This window comes from Melanaphis sacchari, unplaced genomic scaffold, assembly GCF_002803265.2.
Source record: "Melanaphis sacchari strain LSU unplaced genomic scaffold, SCAv2.0 Contig61_pilon_pilon, whole genome shotgun sequence".
Taxonomy (NCBI): domain Eukaryota; kingdom Metazoa; phylum Arthropoda; class Insecta; order Hemiptera; family Aphididae; genus Melanaphis; species Melanaphis sacchari.
This window is the reverse complement of record NW_020271437.1, coordinates 590,999-618,631: the sequence shown is the minus strand read 5'-3', so window position 1 is coordinate 618,631 and position 27,633 is coordinate 590,999. Positions and strand designations below refer to the sequence as shown.

Here is a 27,633-nt window from a genome sequence, read left to right as displayed (position 1 = left end):
TATAGCAACATTTGGACAGCAGACGACCGTAGCTCCGGATTTGTTGGTCCATGGTTCGCATGTGGATATGTGGATATAATATTACGTATTATTAAAAAATGTTTAATTAGCGAGAGAAACGAAAATTGCTCTAACATTTTGTCACTGACGTAAATATTATTAAAATAATTATATATGAGCGTGATGTATAAAAAACAAATAAAATCGGAGGTCCGAAGACGAATTACTCTTAGATAAGATGAGATAGAATTGAAATACAGGATTTTCATCCATTGAGTACATAAAAATATAATTTAACCTAAGCCAAGCGCTTGCTTACTGCAAGTCCCATATTAGTAGTTAACTTTTTTTTTCAACATTTATTTTAACGCAACTGATAATAAATCAATAATTCAACTTTTATTATTTACAAGTGGTCTTGTAATACAATAATAAATTAATAAAATATCTAATAAACCGTCTAACCATAATTTGGCTAATAAAACATTATTCTTTGGTAATAGTTCTACGCACATAAAAATAATTATTGTACATTGAACTGTCTATATTTCGGTCAGATGTAACGTCTATACTAAAAATTATAATATAATACACGATATAATTTTAAAACACTTATAGTAAAATTGATGTCACATAATAATTACTATTATCCCAGTTTTCTGAACGTAGAGTTATCAGTAATAAACTGGTATACTCTGTGATAGGTATTCACATACTTATTTATATAATCGTACCCATACGTCATACCCTTGCATGGGATGGTATGCGCATAGTGCATACCTACATATATGCTACATAGACGTACGTGAGCGGTCGAAAAGATGTCGAATGTGAATTTCATTATATACCTGGTATACCTAACTTCTAGCGTGTATAGGTCAACAGTTGCTATTGAATTATAATTATTATTTTATTCGGTTTTGACGTACATGTACAATATACAAATTATGCACGTAGTATAGTTTTTAATATTACACGTATAGGTTGTACAGTAGTCGTTCGCATTCATTGGTCACACGTCACTCTCGCTTTTGTTATACGTTGGCGTTGCTAGCAAACAGTTTTACTGCACGTGTTTATTTTTATTTTCGAACGTAGAAACATCAAAGGTCATCGAATGTTAATGTCTCTGAAATGTAAACAGTATATCGATTATAAATACATAGATCTGGCGGCTGAATATTAAAAAAATTCATTATTTTTTCAGTGCGTGTTAAAAATTTCTCAATCTATTAAAAAAAAAAACTAATAAAATTATTGTATACTATACATAATTATTCATTTAGAGACGAATGTTTTTCTTGCCATTTCTTATTTATTAAATTTAAATAATAACAATTTTGAATTGTTTACCTTTATTATTTACAGTATGATATGTGACAGTGTAGGTACAAGGTACATAGGTAAGTTAGGTAACATATATACAATATTTTGTACTTGTCAGATGTAAGTATATATTATAAAACTTTATTTCTAAGCCCATTGTGCTATGTGCACAAATTCATTTTCTTCGCACAACATATTTTATTTTATACCTTTATAATACAATATTATTATTACAAGTTATAATTGCAGAATAACCAATGGGTTATAGTGATATTAAAGTTGAAAGAATAGCTGACTAGTAACATATTTTTAAATATCACGATCCACGCATTTATATCTAATATTTTAGTACCATAACATTTAATTTTTCTTTTCATGTTTTGAAACATTTTATTTTTATTTTATCTTTCATAATGTGAACACAGTTCTTTGGATAAGAAATTTCAGTTATTTTGTCGTATTCAATTGCGATTATAGAAAAATTGTCTAGTTTCAATAACAATATAATGCTATACTTTATAGTAGGTACCTAATATCTGTCATCTTTAACACACGTCTGCATAGATAAATCATAAATGTTATTATTATTAATTGTGATCATTTTACAATGTAATATATACTTTTTGTTGAGCAATATTCAACCGAAATTTAGTACGTAATATATTTACATGTTTTGTTTTTTTTTTTTTTTTTTTTTTTTTTTTTTTTATTTAAGTAAGAGTTTTAAATCTATAATTTACAAAAGTTACAAATAAAGTATAATATATTACATTAACATTAATAACATCCAAATAAAAGACCAAATTTTGTTTAAAAATAAAAAAATATATTAGTTGCTAAAATAAATAAAAATTTAAAATAACTATCAACTAATTGACCATTTGTCTGTAAATTATTCAAAATTATTAAATCAGTAAAATGTGCTCGTATAATATTAATATATTTTAAACATAGTTTAACAATTTTATAAATTCTGGACTTACAAAAATACTAGTAAGAATTTTTTTCTTTTTCTAGCATAAAAACTAAAAACGCAAAGTGCACGAGACTTGAACTAACATGATGATAAACAAAATACACAAAAGTATTGTTACATTTCAGTGGTTGATTTTTTCTGAATTCTTTAAATGAAACAAAGACAATGTATCGTTAAAACATATTGGTAAGTAAAGCAAATACTGTAAAATAAGTTAACTATTTTTTGAGTTGTAATAATTGAATATGAATCGTCATAAAATACGTATATACCAAAAAATATTATTGATACAATGTTTTAAACTACACAATTAAAATGTAATCCACTGAAATAACTCTATAATTAAAGTTGTCATTAAAGAGTTACGTATGACATATGTACCTATTTTAATAATTTTCGATGTCATTCTACTAAGACTATAAAATTATACTAACAATTATGAATTATATGGGACACAATACGTTTTATTATTGAATTAATTGACCGTGTGTTCCGCTCCAAAGTACTTTTAAATATTTTTGCTACATAACCTTGCATTAAATTAGAATTTTAGGAGGAATAACCTAAGTGAGTAGGTACTGAAATACACATATCTAAGATATTTTAAATGATTTAATCCTAGGTATTATGCGCGTATAATTTTAAACAGAATGATTTCCATTTTTTGTGAGTATACTCGTAGTAACCATTTTAATATGTAACCACATAGTTTTAGAATGAAATTTGAATTGATTTACATTTGAATGTAATTAATTAATGTTTTAAATTAAAAATTGAAAAAAAAAAATTGAAATTTTTAGAAATATGGCAAAAAGTCCTACCAAATTTTCAAAGTTTTTATTTTAGCGTATAATATGCTTACCAAATTTATAATAATTTATGTGTATAATATCCATATAATACTGTACCTATGAGAAATTTGAAAAACTTAAACTAAATATTCTATAATTATTAACAATTTTAAATTATTATTAGGTGTTACTAAGGAAACTCTCATTCTTAGGAGATTTAATGTGATTAAAAAAAAAAAAAAAAAAAAAAAATGATAATCAATGACTAAATCAACATAAACCAACAATACACATACCCGATATTTAATATCTAAGTATTTTTAATTTGTAACTCTCATATAATGCTATTTATGATATACATTATTCTTGTAATATTATATAATAACTAGTTGTATAAGCCGATCCACCCATCAAAAAAATTAAAAAATATAGAATACGATACTATATAAGTATACTCAGTATTAGTGTACTTTAGTTTACAAACAAATCGGCGTTGATGTACTTCAATTTTTTGAACTGACTCGATCAAGATAGGCAATTTAGCCACGGTATTTTAGACTTCATTTTTCTGTTATCTCAAAAATATACGTTAAAATCAGCTGAATAGTTTTTGAGTATGTAAGCTACAAGTATGCATTAATTCATATATAAATACATATGTATTGATTAAAAAAAGCCTTTTTTTATTTCTTTAACCGATGATAACTCTATGTATAAACGTGAGTGTCAAAACGAAATTCTTGTGAGAGTCACTCTGTAGCAACCTAGTATGTGGGTTTAAAAATGAAGCTATAAACATTCTCTAAGTCTATAAAAAATATAATCGTATACAACAATTTATACTTATATATTATTTATAAATGTATAAATTATATTATAGATATTAATTTAAATATTTCGTATTTTATAGCTATGGTTGCAATTCTTTTCAAATAAATGAGTTAATCAAAACACTCAATTTGAGAGTCGAGGAGAAATTAAGATGATATTTTATGAGTACTTAACATGTAAGAAAATATTAAGACAAGCTGATCATATAGAATAACATTAAAAGCAACAAAGTAAATCCTCATCGCTAAAACGAATCAAAATTTGTTAGAAGTATATCTAAAAATTATAAACTTAATGGCACAAAATGTAAAACTATTATATTTTTTTTATTATTTATATTTCATTACCTACTAAAAAGTTGTACTTATATTGTATTAAACTGTGTATTTGAATGTATGCTCAAGATTATGATTTTAAAACAAACCAAAATAAAAAAAAATAAATATTTGACTGTGAGGTTAATAGCTCTGGCTTGATCTCATCACTTATTCTATGACATTTATATAGCTTAATAACAAATTAGACATGATAATTATATTATTATTTTATTGTTAATGTTATTAACTGCTATTATAAATACACATAATATAGTCACAATTTTAAATAATTATTTTTTTTATTCGAATAATTTATTAATATCATCCTGAAATAACAATAATGCGAGATTGTAATAATTGGCATACGATGTCAGTGATTAATATTGTTGTTTACCTCTTATAGAGCCGCCGAAGATTAGACCACCTGTTGATCGACGACCAGTAACAAGCAACCGTAGAACAATCCATTCAAAGAATATTGTTGTCGTTTGGAGACAACAAGAGTCACTTGGCACAACATCCTAGCTAGAATTTATGCAATGTGACAGACGTGATGATTAGACAATACAGCAAGTAAGGACATTGCGCTGCGCCGCGATAATAAAGTAATACGAGTATAATATAATATGTTCGTGTGTGGCTGCATCGGCCAGCAATGATTTGACAAGGACCTTATAATAATATGATTTTTATGTGATATGTGTATGTGCTAATGAGTTCTTAAATGTATTATTATAATTAGGAAATAATATATAATATTATATTACTATGTTTTCATATCATCACTCATTTACCCACAAACCGGACTCAAAACGTATAGTTTTAATTTAGAATATTTGATTTAATAACAACTGCGAGTAATTACATGTATACGTCACACGGTAAAAATCTCTATGTCCAACTCAAAACGAGACAGCACAGCGATATAATGTATGCGAGATGATAAATGGTTAATCAACCAAGTAACCGCTATACCTACTTGTAATTCACAACTCCATTTATCTAAATTTTAAATGCTCATTTATATAAATTAATAATTATTAGTTCAATATTTGATATTTATTGTATACTATACATCAATGTTTTGAGAAAACTGCTCATCTTAAGGTTATGAAATTAAAAATATAATAAATCATTATTAAAAAGTAAATAAACTCATTATAATTTAAAAATTAATAAATTTATACAAATACAAACATTTTTGCTTAGCGAATATCGCGAATGTGAGAAAATGACTAGAGGAAATTTTATTTCTCTACCGTTCAATGATTTATTATTTAAAAAATAATTACAAAGCGTCGTGATTTGACAACTAATTTACTATAGAAAACTAATTACAGGCTCTAATGTTTAGATCACTCGTACAAGTAGTTTTTATTTTTACAACAAATAAATCTTTAATTTTAATGTACATTACAACTTGCTAGTCGTACAAATAAAACGTAATATTAACACGTCAAATGTAACTACAGTAAACAATTTTAAAATATATATTTCTAATCTTTTCAATAATTATTAAATTTGAGTGATAGAAAAATTTTCATATACCATCAGTTTGTTAATAATAGCACGCGAGTTTAAGTCTACTTTGAACGTTGAAAAACAACCAACATGGCTACATCGAAAATTATTATAGGAAATTTAATTGATTGATATAATATCCAAATTACTTTTTCTAATTCACTTTAATTATGTAAACATCTTCACGGTAAATTGAACTGATGTATCCAAAGCTCTGTCATTATTGACCACAACTCGCTCGATTAGAATAAACAATTAATGGTAAATGTGCTGTAAAAAAATTGAATTATTTCAATAAACCCGTCATGGATGAAATTTATTCCTTTGATGGTGTGATTAGTAGCTGACAACCAATAAATATTTACAAATATATTTATATAATATGAATAATGATCCATTAAACTTGCTGACATCTATTTTTTCTTTTAATATTAAATTTATTTAAATTTAAATTTTTAAGTAGGTTTAGTACTTCATAAACGTCATATTTTCAAATACCTATACTTCTCATGAAATTTATGAAAATTATCCCGAGCTTAAACAAACTTATGTTTTTTAATGAAAATCAAGCTAATTACTAAGAACTTTTAAGCAAATTATACTAGTTCCTAAATATTAAACTTTATACCTATACAATTAAAAGTAGAATAATAGTTCATAATAATAAATTTAAAGATACTTGTATAAAGATTTCATAATTTGAAAATTTTAATAATTATTTATGTTAATACATTAGTATTTTATGCTTATGTATATTATATTATATTATTTCTATCAAATATAAATTATGTAAAATTATTTTTCAAGATAATTATTTATACCTTTTACTATGTACTATACTGAAATATACTTGTTAAAATTTTAACTTAGACACTTCATCGACGTTAAAAAAAAAAAATGTGCCTTACAATTCATATTAAAATAAGAAGTTTTTTACTTGAAAATTAATTTTGTATTAATACAAAATCATTTCTTAATAATTGACTAACCTATGTATTTAAAAATATGAATTTAATAAGAGTATTCTTTAAAATTTCGTAAATCAGAATTTGAATGAATACAAATGATAAAAGTTGGTGATTACGTTTAATGGAATCACCCTTTAATGACTATATATTGGTAAAGGTAGGTACACTGTTATTTTCTCGTATATATTATTTAGAACATTCAGATCATTCAGCATTTCAGCATATGCACTAAATGCATATATCCGTCCAATTTTATTAAGTTTAACTAGTTTAAATGCTGAATATAATGAAACGATAAGAATTTTGAAAACAGATTTGAATTGACCATCAAGTCTTTTTGAGATCAATTTCCCCACATTTTTAATTTTTTGATTTTAACTTCTCCAAAAATTAAAATATGTCAATTTTTTTGTTACAATATTTCTAAGATTTTGAGACATAAAATCAAAAATGTGGAATATTCGATCTCAAATAGACTTAACGATAAATTTAAATCTATTTTCAAAATTTTTATCACTTCATTATATCAATGGATACGTTAGAAATAGAATACGTCTATAATTTTATGTTTCACGTGTATTAGACAAAGACAAAAAAAATCATAGTTTCCAATTTCCTTAAAGCTAAATTGTAATTTTTTAAGAATATCAAGGAAGTTTACGTTAAACACACATGGTTTGTTTGTTATAATTTATAATATTAGACATTAGTTAACAAATACTACTTTGTAATCACTCAATTAATCAAACCAAAACAATGTATAATTATTGTCAATCATTGACAATGAAATTAGGTGTAAATGAGTTTGACTGTTTGTGGTTCGTAAAATAAAAATATAGCTTTTGGCTATTGTTTATACTTAATACTCAAAGATGACTAATCAATAATTTTAAATCATACCAATGCGATCTAAATTTTTAAAAAAAATCATATGTTATTCTAAATTTAGGTTTATTATTCTATAATGATTTATTTATATCGGTTCAAAAATATATTTTAATAATTAATTACCCATAAATTTGTCATTTTTAAGCTCGTCATAACTCATAACCCATCTTTAGTTATTTAAGTCATAATGTTGACTATTGTAACTAAAATTAATAAAATATCTAGTATATAATAGTTTATTAACTTATACTTCGTAATTTCTTTAAAGATTGATTAAATATTTTCGCTATACGAGTTTCAATGATTATATAATAATTTACAAACTAAAAAACTTTTATGATTTAAAAATAAAATAAAAGTAATTTTAATAAAAGTACTCATTGACATTTTAATGTTTATATAATCAATATTCTCGAATGATTAACTTATAATATTATGACTCAATTATTATCTTATTATTTTTCTATAACCTTCGTAAATAATTTTATATTGCTAGTGCTATATTATTTTGGAAAACTTGCCTTGAAACCAACTACAGTCAAATTACCCATGTTATTCAATCAAACCATAAAATATTTCAGTTCAAATTGGTTCTAATTAAATTTTTCACGACATCTAATTTATTAATTTTGTATTCAAACCATACTTAAAAAATAACCTAACCATATTTTTTAATTTTTATTAAACGCTACACGAGTAATGCGTGTGTAGTATGCATCTATATTAAGCATTTGTGTAGGTACTTACATGCCATAATACTCCCTATTTAATATAATAATACACCACATGAATCAATACAGTTGCAGTGTTGCAGTAGTAAGTCTGAGTAATTATTTTATCATATACCAATACACTGTCTAATATGTTACGCTTTAACACTCTTTTATGTAAATCATGTAAGAATTTTGATATTCTTCCTTTTATTATTTTGTATTTTTATACTTAATTATTTAAAAAATTCATTAATTTTATTCAATATATGTTAACTGTAATGGCTAGTGAGTATGTAGAAAAAAACTACAAAACGTGTATTGTTTCTAAATATTTCTACTCTCACTCCCAAGTTCAATTATACGCAAACACCAATCTCGCTCAACCCCGCTCTTTGAGCTCTCAAATAAAATTTATGAACTGTTCAAATCATTATATAACCTATTAGTTACTATTATTATGAAAATAATAATATAATTTAAACTCGTAGTTATAATTTATAAGGACTCTGTAATAGAATTATAACTTGCTTTAGGCATCGTAGAACCTAGCTGGTACTGGCCCTGACCGTTATAATATATTGTAATATTAAACATTTTCAATTGCACAGGATAATATTATAATCATATATGTTGTATATATCTGCTAACTACTAAAATAGGGGACAAGTTCATATTTATAAAATCGTATAATATTCTGAACGGAGTAAATAATGTATTAATTTTATGTTAAAACGTGTTTTTATTTCATAAATATTTTTTCTATGTACATGAAGACATATTTTCTAGCAGAAAAATACTTTGATCCATTAATTTTGAGGAAAGTGATTGTCCATATATTATATAATTATATCTATAGTTGAAACTTCTTTTTTAAATAATCAGGAAAAGGAGAAAAGTAGATAACCACTTCGCTGTACAGTAGAAGTCAATTGTACTTTGTCATTGAGTAAGCATTGATATGGATGTGTTAAATTTTAATTCAATTATAAATTAAACGATTAAAAACAATTCTTAGCTGAGATGGTCTAACTTTTTAGTAATCAAAGTTACCAAAAAATTATTTTAATAACAAAATTATATTTTAAACATTTAAACCTCTTAAAATAAAAATTAAATTTATGACTAGAGCATTTTTTCCACTATAAAAAAGTTTTTTACAAGCACACGAAAAAAATTAAGATTAAAAAGCATATATTATAGTAAAATCAATACATTCATTTCTACGCTCTAAGTCCTAAGTACAAAAATTTGTTAACATTTTAGTATTTCCATTAAAATAATTGTTTGACAATCTTAGTTTCTAAAAAATGAGACTTGGTTATTAATAAGTTAAATCATCATCAGTTATAATCGTTTTTAAAATATAACTCGTTCGTTGCAACGTCTAATAAATGACAAGATACACTTGATATCTACCTACTTTGTAGCAAAACAGTGACCTGCTGGACAGTTTTTTTTTTTAAATTCTTACTTAAATAAAACATTAAAGAAACCACTGTATAAAAAGTTTTAATGAACTACGAAAATAAATATAAACTTAATAATATTATTAGACATTTAGACAAAAAACTTTTTTTTATTTGGTACACGGTATATTATAAAAAACTGGAAAATAAATACATAAAATTATATGTATTTGTTCGATGCTAATTGTTTTACATTAAAATAAAATATTATTTTACTACAAAGTACATTTTTTTTTTATTATTTTATCATTTATTAATATTATAATTACACATAACATTTTCTAAATTATATATGAATTTATATGTATATATCGTGCATTTATTTTGAACACTCTTTTTTAAAAAAATGGCCCAGTTGTATTTTTGCCTATAAGTTAAATTATTTTACCTAGAATTTCTATTGTTTCACCGGCAATATTGTATTTCTACAACTACATTTCGTTAACAAGTCGACCATGACAGATGTTGGCCAATAAATACTACACTGAGATATTATCGAGTCACCCACTGGTAATGACAACAGCTTGATATGATGATCTTTTCCAAGGGCCTACTTACAAATTCATCAAAATTACTTCAAATAATTGGTTATTGATCGTATTGAAATTCGTATTCCAATAGGTGTGTATATGAAAACAATTATTTGTTGTTATTTATTAAACTTCAATGACAAAATGTTTATCAATAGAACTACGTAATTACTGTAATTATTTATAGGTATACATTTTAATCAAAATTATTTTGTATAGTTCTATAAACAATAAATTAACGACAAGAACTATTTCGTGTGTTATTAAAAAATTAATTTATTATATAAATACATATTACACAATCCATTATAAATTATGATATTAAATGGCTATGATATTAGATAAAAGTAGGTAGATATTTATTTAGGACTTGTGTGCCACATGTTATAAAAATTCTTTAATGAAATCGCATTTTTACTGTGTTAAATTAAACTAATCAGAGCGATTCACTAAGTATAATTTTTTTCTTTAATAATGAATTTGTTTAAATTCTGATTTTTGGAATTTTTAAGCTTAGGTGTTAGGACCTTATCATTAAATTATAGAAGAATTTTTATTTTACTTACAAGGTATCCTAGAATTTTTCTGAGATAGGAAATTTTTATTTTCTATGTACCAATGTTTATATAAATCCATAGTAATAACTAATAGTATTATGATCATAAATTACTAAGATAAATCCGAAGAGAATAAACTGAACTTGCTGTTATTATTAGATTGGAAGAAGTGAATTTTCATTATAATTTTTTTGAAAATTGAACCATGACAATTTTTTTCATTTTTACTTACTTTACATAAATTTTTATGTTTTTTAGCAGAATAAAATAAAAAATGTCAGGAAATTAATCTCAAGTATCTCAATTATTAGGCTTAAATGAAAAAGCATACCTGTGAACATGAAATAATAATAAACACAAGTTATTATCCGTGTAAAGATAAAATCTACTTTACAATTTCTAAAGAAACGTGTTAGAATCCTACTATAGAGTAGCAGGTGGTAGATTTTGCAGATAATAATAATAGGTATTCAATCTGCACTAATTGAAATGATTAATAAACAAAAACGCTCTACATTAAAATGTTATTGGTTTCTTCATAATTTTATGGCCACTTGTTTATATAAACCATCATCATCTGACTAATAATATATTCGTCAGTTATTTAGCTGCATATTTTGATTCTAGTTGAAAATAATATAATACTTCCATAACAAACATATTTAAAATATGTTGTTGCTCATCGATAAATGTATAAAATTTAGTTTCTATGCCTTAATATTACAACGCCGTGTTAACAAATATGCCAACTGAGAGCAAAACGAGGATTTAAACATATTGCAAATTACTTTTCATCAACCTATCACCAAAAAAAAAAAAAAAGGAAAATAAAATAAAATAAATTAATTTTAACTACATTGATACAATATTTAATTAATATATTATACAGGGTCCGGCAAAAAATCCCCCGTATTTAGAGATGGCGATGTGTGAGTTGTGGTGGTGGTATAACTATGGAGGGGGTATCGATCGATAGCTGTAAACATGCCGTTTTTAATAGGCGTAATGGTGTGGATCATTGAAGATCGCGCATTTGTCGTAGAGTAGTATATTCGTAATGATGGTTCTACGATTTTTACTCAGTGAGTATTTCACATCCAGTTCTAACATGACCTACATGATTTTGTTCAAAATAGAAAAACAATGTTTGTTTGGGTATCTAACTTTAAAGCAACGGGTTCTGCATTGAAGAAAAAACCGTCTGGCCGACCTTCCAGCAATCTCCGAGGCATTCAGCTGCTCTGAAACTTTCTGATAGGGGTTTCAAAATCTCTCTCACTTGGTTCTTGTGTAATCATCAGTTTGTATGGATGTATATGAAGATCTCTGAACAGAATTCTTCTTACACTCCTATCAGAAAGTCCCAGGGCAGCTGATATTTAACTGCTGAACGCCTTGGAGATTGCTGGATGTGTATGTGTGTGTGTCGTGTGTGCATATACGCAATATACGTTCATACACATCACTTAATTGTATTTACTTTCCATTTATATTAACAAACTGTGTTATAAAATATAAAGATACCATATAAGTTGGTCCCGAATTTCAATGTAAAGAGTATTATTTTTTGGGTGCTTTAGGACAATGCATTCTAAGTACATAATTCGGTTCACATAACAAAAACTTCAAATTACTATTTGTTTCGCTATCTACAGCAACTTCTCGCCTCTATATAACATTTCATTCTTTAACACTAACATAACCATGGTTTTTGATACAAAATAATGATTATATTTCTTCAAGTATTATAAAAAACATGCTTAGACCCAACTTTTAAGGGTGCAAACTCCTAACCTAACCTTACTTGACCTACATAGACACCAGTAAGACATACATTTTAATAGTTACTAAATTTTTTTTTCAAATAAATCGAAAAAAATAATATATTAAAACCCCTTCCTCATTAAAATATAATATTATAAGCTGTTAGAGTAAGCTTTTTATTAAAAAGTAAAAATGTAGACACTCTTTAGTTATTACGTGGTGTGTCAGCCATACAATGAACTCTTAAGAAAGTATAAATTCAAACCATCATAACATTTATAACAATCAAAAATTACTTGACAAGAAAAATGATCACGTCTTGTACGAGTAGAATGTTAAGGTTTTATCATTTTATTTATTTTAAAAATGAAAACTTTATTCAGGTTATGATGAATTTCAACTTTTGAATTGCTTAACTTTAAATAATGCCAAAAAATAAACTTCAAAATTTCAAAAATATGTAATATATGGTTTTTATTATAACTTCTGAGATTATAATTTTTAAATTAAAACCCAACCTTACATATGTAAGCATTCATCTTAAAAAAAAAAAATAACAATATTTTTTTATTTATTTACTTCATAAAGCGTGAAATTTTTTTCTGTTAAGCAATTTATTATACTTAAAGAGCGTCTGCTCGGACAACTTTAAAATTACTAACTTACATTTTTTTATTTACATACAACCATATTATTATTTTGATAAGTGTTCTTAAGATATATTTTATATTAAACATACAAAATAATACTTTTTATTATTTTTATTTTTACAATCTGTATCATTAATTCAATAAAAATATATGCTAAAAGTACATTCACATGAAATAGTTTGATAAAAGGAGCCACCCATTGATGACATTTTTTATGGTAATTAATTATTTACTTAATAATTTTTTTTTTTTTTAATATAACAAATCACGACACCATTCGCGCTTTAGGCGTCTTGGGGGGGGTTACCTGATATGGTAAAATAATACTTTATTTCATAAAACATCATTATGAATGTCTTTTTTCCAAACATTTTATTTTTTCTAACAAGATTTAATAAAGTATTTACACATTTTCTATTTTAAGTGAAAAAATCCGAAATTTATTGGTAATTGATATTAAAAATTAAATATGATGTAAATGTATAATAAAATATTATAATATTTTACCGGCTCTGATCCAATAAAAAAAGTACTATGTCAAATATGAAGACATTAAATAAAATATAGTTTATAAAATCAAAAATTAAATGCATGACCCTTTTACAAATGTATATATTTATATACCTAATACAATTTGTCTGTTAATAATATTAATATTTTTTTTTGTGTTGTTTTACAGTTAATAATTGAAATAATTTGGTCGGGAAACGACAATGCTGTATATTTCCACAAGTCAAGGCAATCAGACAGAGCGATTAGACAAAAAAGAAGTCAAGTGCGCCGTAAAGGTCAGTTATGAATTAGGTATAGATATAGGTAGATATGTAGAAATGTATACTACGAACTCGGGAAAAGAGTAAGGGAGAGACAGAGAAAGAAAGAAGGAGTCGATTTCGTCTCATCTTAGTTTTGACCCTCAAAACAAATAATTACGCCACCAAGTCTATATAGGTACACATAATATACCTGATAATATACTTCAGATACCTGAGTGGGGAAGTTAATGCGGATTAGACGAGTATAAAACCAGCGAGCGGACAAACACATGCCTTCTATGTTGCAATAACCATATATATTTATTTTACATTTTTTTTTCACTTTCATTTCTGTGGAGAGTCCGCGAGCTCGAACCTAAAACCGAACCAGTCTGGCGCTGCAGGCTCGTCGTCGTACCTCTTTCAATTTTGTCTACATACCTCATTATTTTTCATATATTTTCACTGATGTTCTCATTTTTTAATCTGAAAAAGTGTTTAACTTCGAATTATGCTTGTGACAACACGGTTTTTTATCGTAATTATCGTGAATGGTGACGAATCCCAGTGGTTCACCTGATACGAACATTGTCTATTTTTATCACAACCTTTCGAGCAAGAGTTTGAAAACCGTCTGGAGAGCTTAGATTTTAGTGACTATATCAACGAAACTCAGGTATCTACATTTATTAATAATGGTATAAGTATATTATAATATAGTCTATAAATTAAAATACTACAACGCTGTTAAAATATTATTTTATTGGATTAAATTAGTTTATTATATCTATTATAATTCTAAGATTTGTAAGATTTTTTAATTTTGTCTCATATGATTTTGAAAATTCATAGTATTGTGGTATTAAATGGTAAAAAAACTTTTTCTAGTGGTTGATAGTATAAAATTTTCAGGTTTGGCGCCATAATCACCATTGCGTTATTACAACTAACAATATACATATTATTCAGCTATATAATCCTACAAAATACTATATTATGTTAACTAATAACTTTTAATATTATTATTTTAAGCGAGTTTTACAAATAATATACGTTGAAGCATCAACGTAGGTATCATATGTAATTTTGCCACTAAAAAAATATGTAGATTTCGACTATTACTTAGGCATTATACCTATCTAATTGAATACGCTTAGATATAATTAAAAATATCACTTTTTAAAAAATACAAAAGTTTATAAGAGGCCTTTATGTAATGTCATTTTATTTTTATTTTCATTTATGTAGCTATATAATAATATAACGAGTCGATACTCTCATAATGTAAGTGAATGTTGCGTTAAAAAGTACATAGCAAGTTATTAAGAATTACATAATCGCATATATATTTTTATAGAAATCGCTACACTAGGTCAATATGCTTTAAACTAGTTTATAAATCGTGTATTATTTAACTGCTTATGCCCGTGTTAAACACACCGAATATATATTGTGTATATTTTAATATTTTACACTTTACACGTTACAAGGAAAAAACGATAAATTTTTTTACATAATAGATATATTAATTTTACTATAAGTACATATTTTGATTTATTTTTTTATGAAATAAATTGCATAAATGATAGAATGATTTTTTTCAATGATTGTAAAAACTTAAGTTTAAAGATATTCAACACTAAAATGTATAGAACCGTACATATCTGTTCATACTTAAGTTGAAAATATTTAAATTCACGATTCATACAAATAAACAGAATTAAATAAATACAATTAAATAATATTATTAGCAAGTTAATATTAGAAACTATAAAAATATATTTTATTTTATTATTAATAAACAAAATCTTAAATAAATATATTTGTTTAAATAATTTTTACATTATTTAAATGTAATAGATCTATTCTGTGCATATTAACAGTAAAATATCTATTGACGGATAACTCTTAACACTTTCATAATAATGGGTAATTTAAAATTTCTCGGCAAAAATACATAAGTTACATAGCTGTCACATTGATTATAAATACCTACTACACTTTTAATCAGAGGTTATTATAATATCTAATTTAGTGAACATTAAACAATATAAAATGATCTTAAGTTGATGGTTTACTTCCCATTAGGGAAATGTATACATATATATATATGTTATATAAAATATATACACATTTGTGTATATTTTATATTAATATTAATAATATATTTACATAATTTTAAAATAATATACCTATTAAAAACTATCAAACGCGAGAAATTAAGATTTAATTTATCACTTATATTTTATAGATTTAAAAATTAATAACTACATTAAATTTGTTTTTAATATTTTAATTTTAATAATTAAAAATGTCAGTTGAAAACAATAGCGGTATACTCAGCATAAAAAAATCATAATAGTGTGTTCAAAAAATTAAAAAAAATTTGATTTAACTAATAAAAAATAGACTTGATCAATATTTTGGATGAATAAGATCTAATCATTGAATAACTTAGCATAATATTTGTTTTATATGATTAAGAAAAATCGACAATATTTAAAAAGCAATAATAATACTTTTATAATTTTACCGACCAAGGGTTAATTAGATTTATTTTTCTACAATCGTAGAATATGTATCGCGTATTTTAGTACCAAGTAGACATTTTTAATTATTCATAATACAAAAATTGTCACAATGGCCTAATATTTAAAGATTCCTTATACCTACTTGATAAAATATTATGTTAATTTTATATGATTCAAACTTATTTGATACTTGGACAGGCTCGAGAGTGAAAGGATAGCAGGAAAGAGGTTGCTTACTTCATATACGCATTACGTATGTTTCTAACGATGTACAACAAAAAATTCAATTTTATAAATACTAAATAGGACAAATATAATATATGTACTGATATTGCAAGGGCCTTGAATAATATCTTAAGACTTAAACAAAAGTTCTCCAAGTAAAAGTTCAATTATTATATTTTTATGGTCAATAAAATGTAGATACAAGGTCTTCAAACATTATTGTACTCGTTGGCAAATTCCTTTGAACTAAGTTGGTCAGATGGTAAACAATAATTACTACAAAACACGATTTTCATGTTTTCGTGATAAATAATATGGTAATAATATATTTTAATAAACAAAATTAAATTTCAAAAATATTATATAGTATACATATTTATTTTTTTCTATATTTCTATTTGTATTAATTTAAAATAACGATTTAATAATTACTCATCCATAATATTATTACATTGCAAAATAAATATGGATATCTTACTTTCTTATTCTATATAAAGACAATTTTACTACTATTTAATAAAAAGTACTCAAAACTCAATACATCGTTTATTGTTAATTAGCCAGTGAATACTATAATAACTATTTATATAATAGGGAATTCAATTTAAGTTAATGTATGATTTAATTTACGTTTCACTAACTGATTTGAACGTTATGATTTTAGAAACGTATTATATTTTTCTTAGTGATCTTACTTTATTTTTCTTACGTAGCATTTAAAATAATTTAAAAATCAATTTTAATATGTTAAATCATTAATTGGGTGCCTATAATAATTATTGTCGACGTGCAAATGAATGAGATTTTCGTGACAAAATACTGTCCTCAGTACATTATAAAAAAAAACTATTTTATTTAAAAAATATATCATAATATGTGATCACATATCATGAAATAAATTTTAATTTGAAATCTAAGTAATTCGTAGCTTATAGTTATAAATGCAGTACATGTGTTGTCTCTGCCTTACAAATACACAACTTAGAAAATCATCATTCAGTAATTCTAATTTGATGTTGTTAACTATTAAAGTGAATTTTTACCTATTATCAAATATTAAAAAATAAGAACATAATCTGTGATTTTGTACAAGTTATAGGTATATTTAAAATAAATATTCAAGAAATGCTCATAATTTGCTTAAAAATCAAAAATTAAAATATTATTAAGATCAACGAAAGAACGGAAATTATGTCATTGTATTTAAGTTTAGTAAAAAATTAATCAATTCACATTGACATTTAAGTTAATAATAGCAAATTTCACACTGTTAAACGTAAAAGTCTATGTTTTGCGATAGTAAAACGGAGTCAACCACATATAGTTACAACATTTTCTCGAATAAAAAAAAGCTGGGAACAGTTTATCGCACATTCTTTGTTTCCAAATAGTTATAGATTGTTATTCTTTTAAATATGATTAAAAATATTTTAGAATACTCTACTTAAGTATTTAAAATTACTTTATTTCGTTGACTCAAGTAGTATCGGTTACCTAATTGTGAAAGTATAATAATGCTAGATTCATTATATATGTACCTATTGGATTAAAAAACGATTAAGCGTCCATATGGCTATTTTTATCAAATTTAAATCACATCATAATATAATACATGATTTATATTACAAAGCAATACAAACATTACATAAATAGCATTTAAAACAACCATTGTAACTTATGGACAATCTACTCAAAATGTTTACAATTAATGTATGAACAGTTAAAGTATATCTAATTTGTTTACTAGATAATAGAAAAACTAAAAAAATTTAAAACTCAATCCACTATTCAGTATTTGTTAATAGTCTAAATAATTTATAAAAAGCTTTAAAATCAATTGAGATTTTCTACTCTTATTTCCATTATTTGCATATTTTTGTTTTGTGAAGTACGATATCATGAATAATAAAAAAGTACCTATAGTTTTTCAAGTATTTAAATATTTCGATACGGTGGTTTGTATAAGACCACATTTTAACACAGCTATAATAAATTTTCATTGAACTTAATAGAACAACAATTAAATACCACATAACATTGTTCATAATTGATAATATAGCTTTTATCGTGGTTTCATGTTTAATCACAACCTAGGTTAGGTTGCAATACCGTATAGCAGTAATTTTTATCTTTTTTAGCGAACGTTTAGTATTTAGTAACTTAAAATATATTTTAGTATCTTTTTTATTTAGACTGTTCAGTTCTTATGCAACTTAATTATGATTTTTTTTTTCATGAGGGTTATGATTTATTTTGAACTTAGGTTAAAAATATAATGTACTCTATACATAATAATGTATTAAATATTGAACATCTTTAAAATACTTAAAAAACTATAAAATAATATAGTCTTCATATCATAGTTTAATACTTACACCGTTATACTCTAGAGAGCAAATCTACCAAAGGTTTACATAACTTACTATAATTATTATCACTATGGTATTGATATAGGTACACATTATGAGTATATAATCAACGAGCTACTATGTCTATAGTTTCACTATTCCTGCTGTTGTTTTAATAAATTGACCATCAATAATGTAATTACGCGATCGATACGCGATACCTCGACCTACATGCTGACAGTATGAAATATTAATCATTACAATTTATAAATGTTACATTATTATTAGTGAATCCATGATAATAATGTGATTTGTACGCGATCGCAGTGCACTACAGGACATCGGATAATACGTATCTACTAAATATCGTCTTCGCCAAGTGACCTAATATCACTAATTTATTTAATGATAATAATATGACCTTACTGTGGCGTTTAACACTGTGTTATTATTTTATTACTGGGGTTTAGATTTTTTTTATTATTTTTGTTTTGTTTTTTTCATTCACGCTTTATTGTCCTACTACAATTTTTCATCAAACAAATTAAAAATTTAGCTAAATTATTATCATTGTCTTTTAATGTGCAACTAAAACACTGTCTGGGGTAAATAAAATCATATTTCACTGTTTTTTATATCCGATCTAAACATATAATGTATAGTGTTCACTGACAGGTAACAGAATAAAACGTATACGTTGTCAAACAGATAATAATTTTATTTTATTTTAATTATTTTTCTAACTTATTTTTAACTCAAATTATGATTAAAATATAAATGTTTTAGATATTATTATTACTAAATCCATATTTTTAATATTTTAAACTTAATTGTTAAGTTAACAAAAATCATAACTATATCTGCCATAGGTAATTATGTAATATATTAGTCTCGATATTATTGTCAATGTAGGAAGTTTAATAGGTAATAGTATGTTTTGACGTAGATTAATATTTATATAGTGAATTTAGGAAAGTTAGCATAGGTAATAGTTTTCAAAAATTCTTCCGTCAATGATAATTTGAAACACCAGTGAGAACAATTGTGTAGGTAATTCTCACCACAGAACTAACCAAGACCTTGCAATAGTTCTACGCTACTCCTTGGAATTACCCAGAGAAAATATCAATTCTTTCATTGAAAAAAAATTAAATGCTTTTTAAATAATCTGTATTTTTATTTTTATTTTTTTAGATAACACGAATGAAACATGGCGTCGGTTCTGGTGAACATGGCCATCGACAGATACATAAACCTTGTGGATTCTATAAGTGGTAATTTTTTATTTTTTATTTTTTTATTTAATACTTTAAGTAATATAGTTAATTATATTACATAAAATCTGTACAAATAATCATGCTTTTAAATCCCAATAATCGTTTTTTCTTAAAAAAAAAAATTTTTCGTTTTTAATATAGACCCTCGAGTGAACGACTGGCCATTAATGGACAGCCCGTTCCCAACACTTATCATGGTCATCACATACTTATATATCGTCACATACTTGGGACCTAAAGTAATGGCCAATCGAAAACCCTTCAAACTGAACAATATACTAGTATTTTACAATGCTGGCCAAGTCATCTTCAGTCTCGTCATGCTGTGGGAGGTAGGATCTATTGCAAAACTTAAAATAATATAATAATCATTGCAACTTTCAAACATCATTTTTTACAATATTTTAAATTTTGTTGTCAATCATATCAAACCATTACATAATAAAAACATGTTTTAACACCAAAGAAGGAAAGTCACTGAGGTGCGTGATAGAATGAAATATATGGTTTTGAGTGTCAGTGGGTCAGAATCTTCTTCAGACGGATATAATAATATTTCCATAAGTATTTTTTTTTTAAAAATATTAAATAATAATAGTTTATTCAGTTATATAATGCAAACAAACCTATACTGTATAGTTGAAATTTATCAGAATGCATAAAAAAGTAAACATTATATACAATAATAATCAGCTAATTCCTATATTTATCGTACTACTTGATGTGGCACGCACAAATAATTATTTCATCACAATTACAGAGAACCGGATTTAATTGCGTATAGTCCTTACTATTTTTTAACAATTATTGAATATTTGGACATTCCTATAATATATTAGCGTATTATATTTTAATTATATAAGTGATTATAAGGAAAGATGTAATCTGGTACGTACAAAACGTTTAATAAACTCTGACTATTTTCTTTCCGTAGATAGTTATTTAAGTTCATACATTTTAAAACATCTTTTCACGTGTGCATAATAATAATATTATGCAGATAACGAATAGTGACGAAATAACGAACGGATGGTTACGGAAGTCTGTCGCGATTTCTACGCTTACGGGGAATTTATAGACGTACCTGACCTTGACCCATTTCCATCCAGATAGTTTTTTTCTTGTTATTTTTCCAAAAATCAAACTTTGACATTGAAATCTAAAAAAAATTTACAATATTACATAACGTATAAATACCAAAAATTAATACATTACGTATTACCTCGTCGTCATTTATTGTTCCTGGCTTTTCAGCCGTTCAAAAGTTGATCACGCCGCGTTGCTATATCGAGTAAGACGTACAAAACCAGAAAACCATCAGATCTGTGTGATTTCGGAATTCGCAGCACAACTCGTTACGCCCCGAGTGTATTTACCCGTTTCAGTGGCGTTCCCAATTTTACCATAGATTATAGTTACCGCATTCAATGGCGTCCCTATTGAATTTATTTACCGGGTATTGATGATGCTATACAGACAGTTGTCGGTAACCAAAGTGGGTACCAAGTTTATACAGTACAGAAATTCGGTACGTCTATCATCACAGACGACTTTTTAATTTTTATATTTAATTATTTTTTATATTATATGTGCACTGCATATTGTTACAGTCAAATAAATGAAGAAATACTTACTGTCGATGGTAATATCGAATAAACTTAAAACAACCTAACAGATTGATAAGTGTGCATTTTTCAGTGATGTAAACATCGAATATTTTTAATTTAAATGTTGTATACATTTTTATTTTTTTTTTTTTTTTTAATGCCGTCATTTTATGACAAATTTAAAATAAACCAATGTATCTTCAAAAATAAAATAGGAAAACGTAACCGAATTGTTATTATATTTTAATATTACCTGGCTCAGTACCGTGACGCGTATACAAGACGTATTATGTTATTATTAAATATATACTAAACATATAGACGACAAGAGTGAGTGCGTACACCTATCTACCGGGATATGATGTAACACGCGGTCGAACAACAAACGCCCCTCTTTTCCAACCCGCCCACCCTGCTGCCGTCCTTGTGATGCAATCTTCACGCCGACCCAACCCCGGCCAGGCCAGCTCACGTTCCTTTTTCCTTCTTCGTCTTCTTCTTCTGCTGCTGCTCACACTTTCACTCGAGCCGCAGCTTGACGGCATCGGGTCACTCGCATCGAGGTCATGATCACTCGCGGTCCACGTGTTATTCCGTCATCGCGCTCCTTACGCCAACGGCCAGTCGAACTCGGACCGACCGCGTTTATGATTGGTACGCGCGAGGGCAAAGACTGTGTACACCAAACAACATAAACTCGCCCGCCAGACGTGACGCTCCTAATTTTTCTAATGGCATCGCCGCTTCTTACCACCCGAAGGGGTTTTGGGGTCACATATCCCTTACTATTCAAAATATTATGAAATAAGAGTTCTTGTCTTAAACAATTAATATAAATCATAATATTTCGAATATTTAAATTACCGCAGAAGATTAACAGAAACGATATATTTAAATAGTTTTTCTTTCATAGGAGCCCATAAATAACAATATATCTAAATATTTTTCTTAATTTTGGTTGTTATTCGTTATCCTAACATAAAACAAGAGCATGCAATTGTAAACATTTTTTTTCTTACAATTTTACTTTTACGTATCTATGTATCTATAGTTTAACTATAGGAAAACTTAAAGACCACAGTTAAATAAAATAATTCTAACCGTTTATTTAATTTGTTAGTCTCGTTAAAGTAAGTAGTCACTTAAAAATAAAGTTATAGATCTCTTATAGTACTTAGCCATAATTATGTTTTCTCTGTTTGCCCTTGTTAATACAGTTAGTTATCATCCGTTAGCCTGCATAATAATTGCATGGCCTTGTTAATAGATATTATGTACACAGAATCAGTATCAAACAAAAAAAAAAAAAAATCGTTTAATGTTAAGTATTATCAGTAGGTATCAACTTATTTTTTAACTAGACAATAATTATTAAAAATCCAACAATGATTTAACATTTGATTATCCGTATTATTCACTTATTCACATAAATCATTTGAAATGTACCAATAATTAATCAGCTCAAACAAAAAAAAAAAAAAAAATTGAATGAATTTTAAAGAATACTCGTCTTAATAAAAAATGACTATTATTGTATATATTTACTTCTGGATAATAAAGTCCAAATAACGTTTAAAAATATTAATTTCATTTTTAGCTCTAAAATTTCACAATAATTATTGTTATTATAAACGAAAACATAACATACCTACACATTTTCAAAAAATCTATTCAATACTTAATAATTGTACACAGTTACTCATTTACATTCGTAAACAAAATATTATATCAAACAAACCATATGAACAAAATTAATTAAAAAATATTAATTGAACTTTATTTAATAATATTAATATGTGTCACTGTAAATTTTGTTTTGTATAATAATATTCCCATTAATTGTTTTGTGTAATTATGATATAATTTTTCATCAATTTTTCGTTTTAAAGTTTGTATATGTAGGTCAGTCAAATTGTATAGTATAACATTTACGCAACAATTTTGACGCTACGGTGAGTTTTCAGGAATTTTGTAACCTTTGTAACCCATATATCGTATACATAAGGAAATAAAAACATAACCCTTTCATCTTTAATTCGATGGGTTTTCGTTACGTTTCATTAATTTACCTATGACAAACCGCAGTGACTGTACTTTGCCAGTGTTAAGTGTTACGAAACGTTAAAAATTGCCGAGAACCCATTAATTATAATAATAATAATAAGAAAAAAAATGAAATGAAATGAATAAAATAATTATTGTGCTACCCAGTCGACCACTGGAACGTACGTATACGTTGTAACGCCCCAAGCTATCGTATAAAATATATAATATTGTTAGTTACATAGACGTATATAATGCTAGGTATAATACATAGTGCCTTCAATATTTTGTTGAAAAATGCACATATTATGAAATATGGATTTTAGAATAATAATTATTTCCGTACAGTTGAGAGATAATATTATAAATATTCGCAATGTAGTATAAAACTCGTCGCTTTAATAATAGAGATGATAAAAAAAAAAAAAACCAATAAAAAAGGAACATTCTAATATTATTTTTCAGCACTTAATGAGTGGATGGTTGTTGGACTACAGCTACAAATGTCAACCAGTCGACTATTCACACAATCCTACTGCACTGAGGGTATGTATATAACGACGATTTTAGTCGATGTGCAAGATTCAATAGCTTATGATAGTAATGTATGGTATTAAAATGATGATGGCCAACGAGTAATATTCTACATTGTGCAAATATTCGATACCGATATCGTTTTAGGAATATTCTATGTAGAATAAAGTTAGATATGTTCATGATATACGTATGATACATTTTTTTTTCGTATCATAACGTATATTATTATTTACCAATAAATATCAATATATAGCGTCAAATTCTTATGTGATACTGTTATTAAATTACGTATAACGGTTGAATGTACGTAATATGTATGACTAATTTCTAAAATTGAACACCAAACGAAATTAAATATTTTTACTAAAGTTGCCACGAACATATCTTACTTTATCAAAAATTGCTATGTTAGATGCTAAGCTTCCTGAATTAAAAATATTATAGATTAAATTTCACTAGTTTTATGATTCCAAAGAATCCTACAGGGACTAGAAACGATGCTTACTTAGCTGTTATAAATGTAATCATTTTAGCTTTCATTAAGTAACTTGCTAGATAAAATATGAAATTTTTTTATAACTAATCAAGTGAATATGTTACAGTGTCACAACACAATATCAGAAAAACTAACGATTATATCGATATTAATAATTATTATGCAGTTTACCATCATCTCTCTTTACCAACTAAATAATTAATAATTTTAATGTTATATAAATGCTGAACTCGTATGGAACCTCATAGCGCATAGTGAGTAGTACTTTAATTAAGGTGTCTACTAAATATGTTTGGATTCGGTTATGTTTCAGATGGCTAACTTGTGTTGGTGGTACTACATATCCAAATTGACAGAATTCGTCGACACGGTAAATTCAAAACGATCATTTGCATATTACGTAACACTCATACCCATGTATTGTTTCAGGCCTTTTTTGTATTAAGGAAAAAGGACAACCAAATAAGCTTACTTCATTTGTACCACCATTCGCTCACACCGATCGAAACATGGATTTGCGTCAAATTCATTGCTGGTAAATACATATTTTACTACGTTTATTTAAACATTTGAAAGTCATCTGTGCGTTACCCAAAAAGTTATTCTGACCCAGTTTGAACTCATGAGCTGCAGGGCTAAGAAATCTAGAAATATAATTTGTTTTAAATACCCTAAGGAATTGAACTTAAATATAAGTTTCATGCAATCGTCTACAACAAATATTCTAGTCACGGATTATAGCACCACTGCCACCATCATACATATACGTGAATATATGATTTATTTAATTCAATTATAAAATCTGAATTAGTTATATAAAGTACCTACGTCATTAGTGCGTCATAGTAATTAGTTTTTATGATTAATTCATAGCTTCGTCGTGCTTATGAAAGCTATTTAAAAAACATTTTTTTAATATTTTGTAAATATTTTACACGCCATTTCGTAATATAAAAATAATTTTAAAAAAAATAACAGTAAATTGTGTTACATCGTTTTAATTTCAATGACCCATTTTATTTTTTATTTATGTTTATTTTTTTGTTGAATAAAATATAACACAATATTATACACAGATAATTTGATTGTATTTTTAACCCAAATGATAAATTCGTATGACATTATATAAACGAACAGGAACGAGTATTTAATTAATAGTTTTTGTATTATTATTTAGGTGGCCATGGAACATTTTCAAACTTGGTAAATAATATGGTACACGTAATCATGTACTTTTACTATATGATGTCTGCAATGGGACCACAATATCAAAAGTACCTCTGGTGGAAGAAGCATTTAACTACCATCCAATTGGTCTGTATAGATATGATGTTATGTCATAATAGTTTATATAAATAAAAAATTAAAAACTGAATACAAACTTCTTTCTTCATTCATTAACGATAATATTGTCTTATAATTCCACAGCTTCAATTCACGTTAGTGTTTTTCCATTCAGCGCAAGTGCTATTTTTCGATTGCGGATATCCAAAATTAGTGGCTGCCCTCCTTTTGGTCCATTCGACCATTTTCTTTGCTCTATTTTTTGACTTCTATCAACAGGCGTATAAAAAGAACAAGCTACTTCAATCAAAATCACAGTAAACGCACTACAGAGTGTTACATTAAGCGACTAAAATCCAATACTACCAATACAAATCATCCAATTATTACAAAATTAATGTTTAAGAAAATAATCGTTTTATATCAATTGCATAAGCAATTGTAACTGATGGATTATTTATCCACTCACAGCTAATTTGTATTATATATTTTTGTACTTGTAAATGTGACCTATTTAAGTTGTTCCCAAAAAGTTAGATATAAGTAAAGAATGTACGTTGGTTCGTAAGCCAATAAAGGCAATCAAATCTGTGCATTAATATTTTAAGTTTTTAAGACAAATAATTATAATCAAAAACTAGTGATAATTGTTTTCAACTATAAATTTATGTATGCTCATTAAACTATAAATTAAGAATTATTTTTACTAGATACTATTATAATTATATTATAGAATATACAATTATACAGTTATAAATTTACAATGTAATGCAAATGAATAGACATTATATTACAACTAGACATTTATAAATGATTAAATGAGACTTCATGTTTATATTCACTGACAATATTATTATTATTTTTAACAAATAAATAATACACCTATAACAGGTTTACTAAATGTTTATATCGTTTTTGTTTTAAACGAGAACGATTATTAGACTATTATAATATTTCTGAAATTATTTGATTTCTGGTCAACATTTTTTTTTAATAATTAATAACTGTTAACGACATATTATAACCAAAACTATTTAAAACTGTAATGCACGTTTTTAAAATCTTCAAATTTTTATATTTACGTTTATCGTCCGATTAAATCGTGAAAATATCACCGTTGTCTTAATGAATGTATGCAAAACATAATACTTTTATGTATACAAAACGCATATATCAAGGGACAAGGAGTATTATTAGATATAAATACATCGAAATATCACACTACATGACGT

The 27,633-nt window shown here is 25.8% G+C and overlaps 1 protein-coding gene and 1 long non-coding RNA gene across 2 annotated transcripts; both read left to right on the top strand.

Moving 5' to 3' along the window:
* Window positions 1–1,269: 1,269 nt before the first annotated feature.
* LOC112600203 lies at window positions 1,270–14,080 on the top strand. The gene is made up of 5 exons (XR_003114989.1): window positions 1,270–1,403; window positions 2,344–2,488; window positions 4,004–4,100; window positions 4,645–4,814; window positions 13,978–14,080. It is a non-coding gene; the product is annotated as an uncharacterized LOC112600203 (long non-coding RNA).
* Window positions 14,081–14,345: 265 nt separating this feature from the next.
* LOC112600179 (elongation of very long chain fatty acids protein AAEL008004-like) lies at window positions 14,346–27,070 on the top strand. The gene is made up of 8 exons (XM_025347348.1): window positions 14,346–14,729; window positions 20,352–20,431; window positions 20,576–20,766; window positions 24,550–24,630; window positions 25,431–25,487; window positions 25,547–25,652; window positions 26,295–26,431; window positions 26,546–27,070. The coding sequence occupies exons 2-8, from the start codon at window positions 20,368–20,370 to the stop codon at window positions 26,720–26,722; spliced, it is 813 nt and encodes a 270-aa protein (XP_025203133.1). The 5' UTR covers window positions 14,346–14,729; window positions 20,352–20,367; the 3' UTR covers window positions 26,723–27,070.
* Window positions 27,071–27,633: the final 563 nt, after the last annotated feature.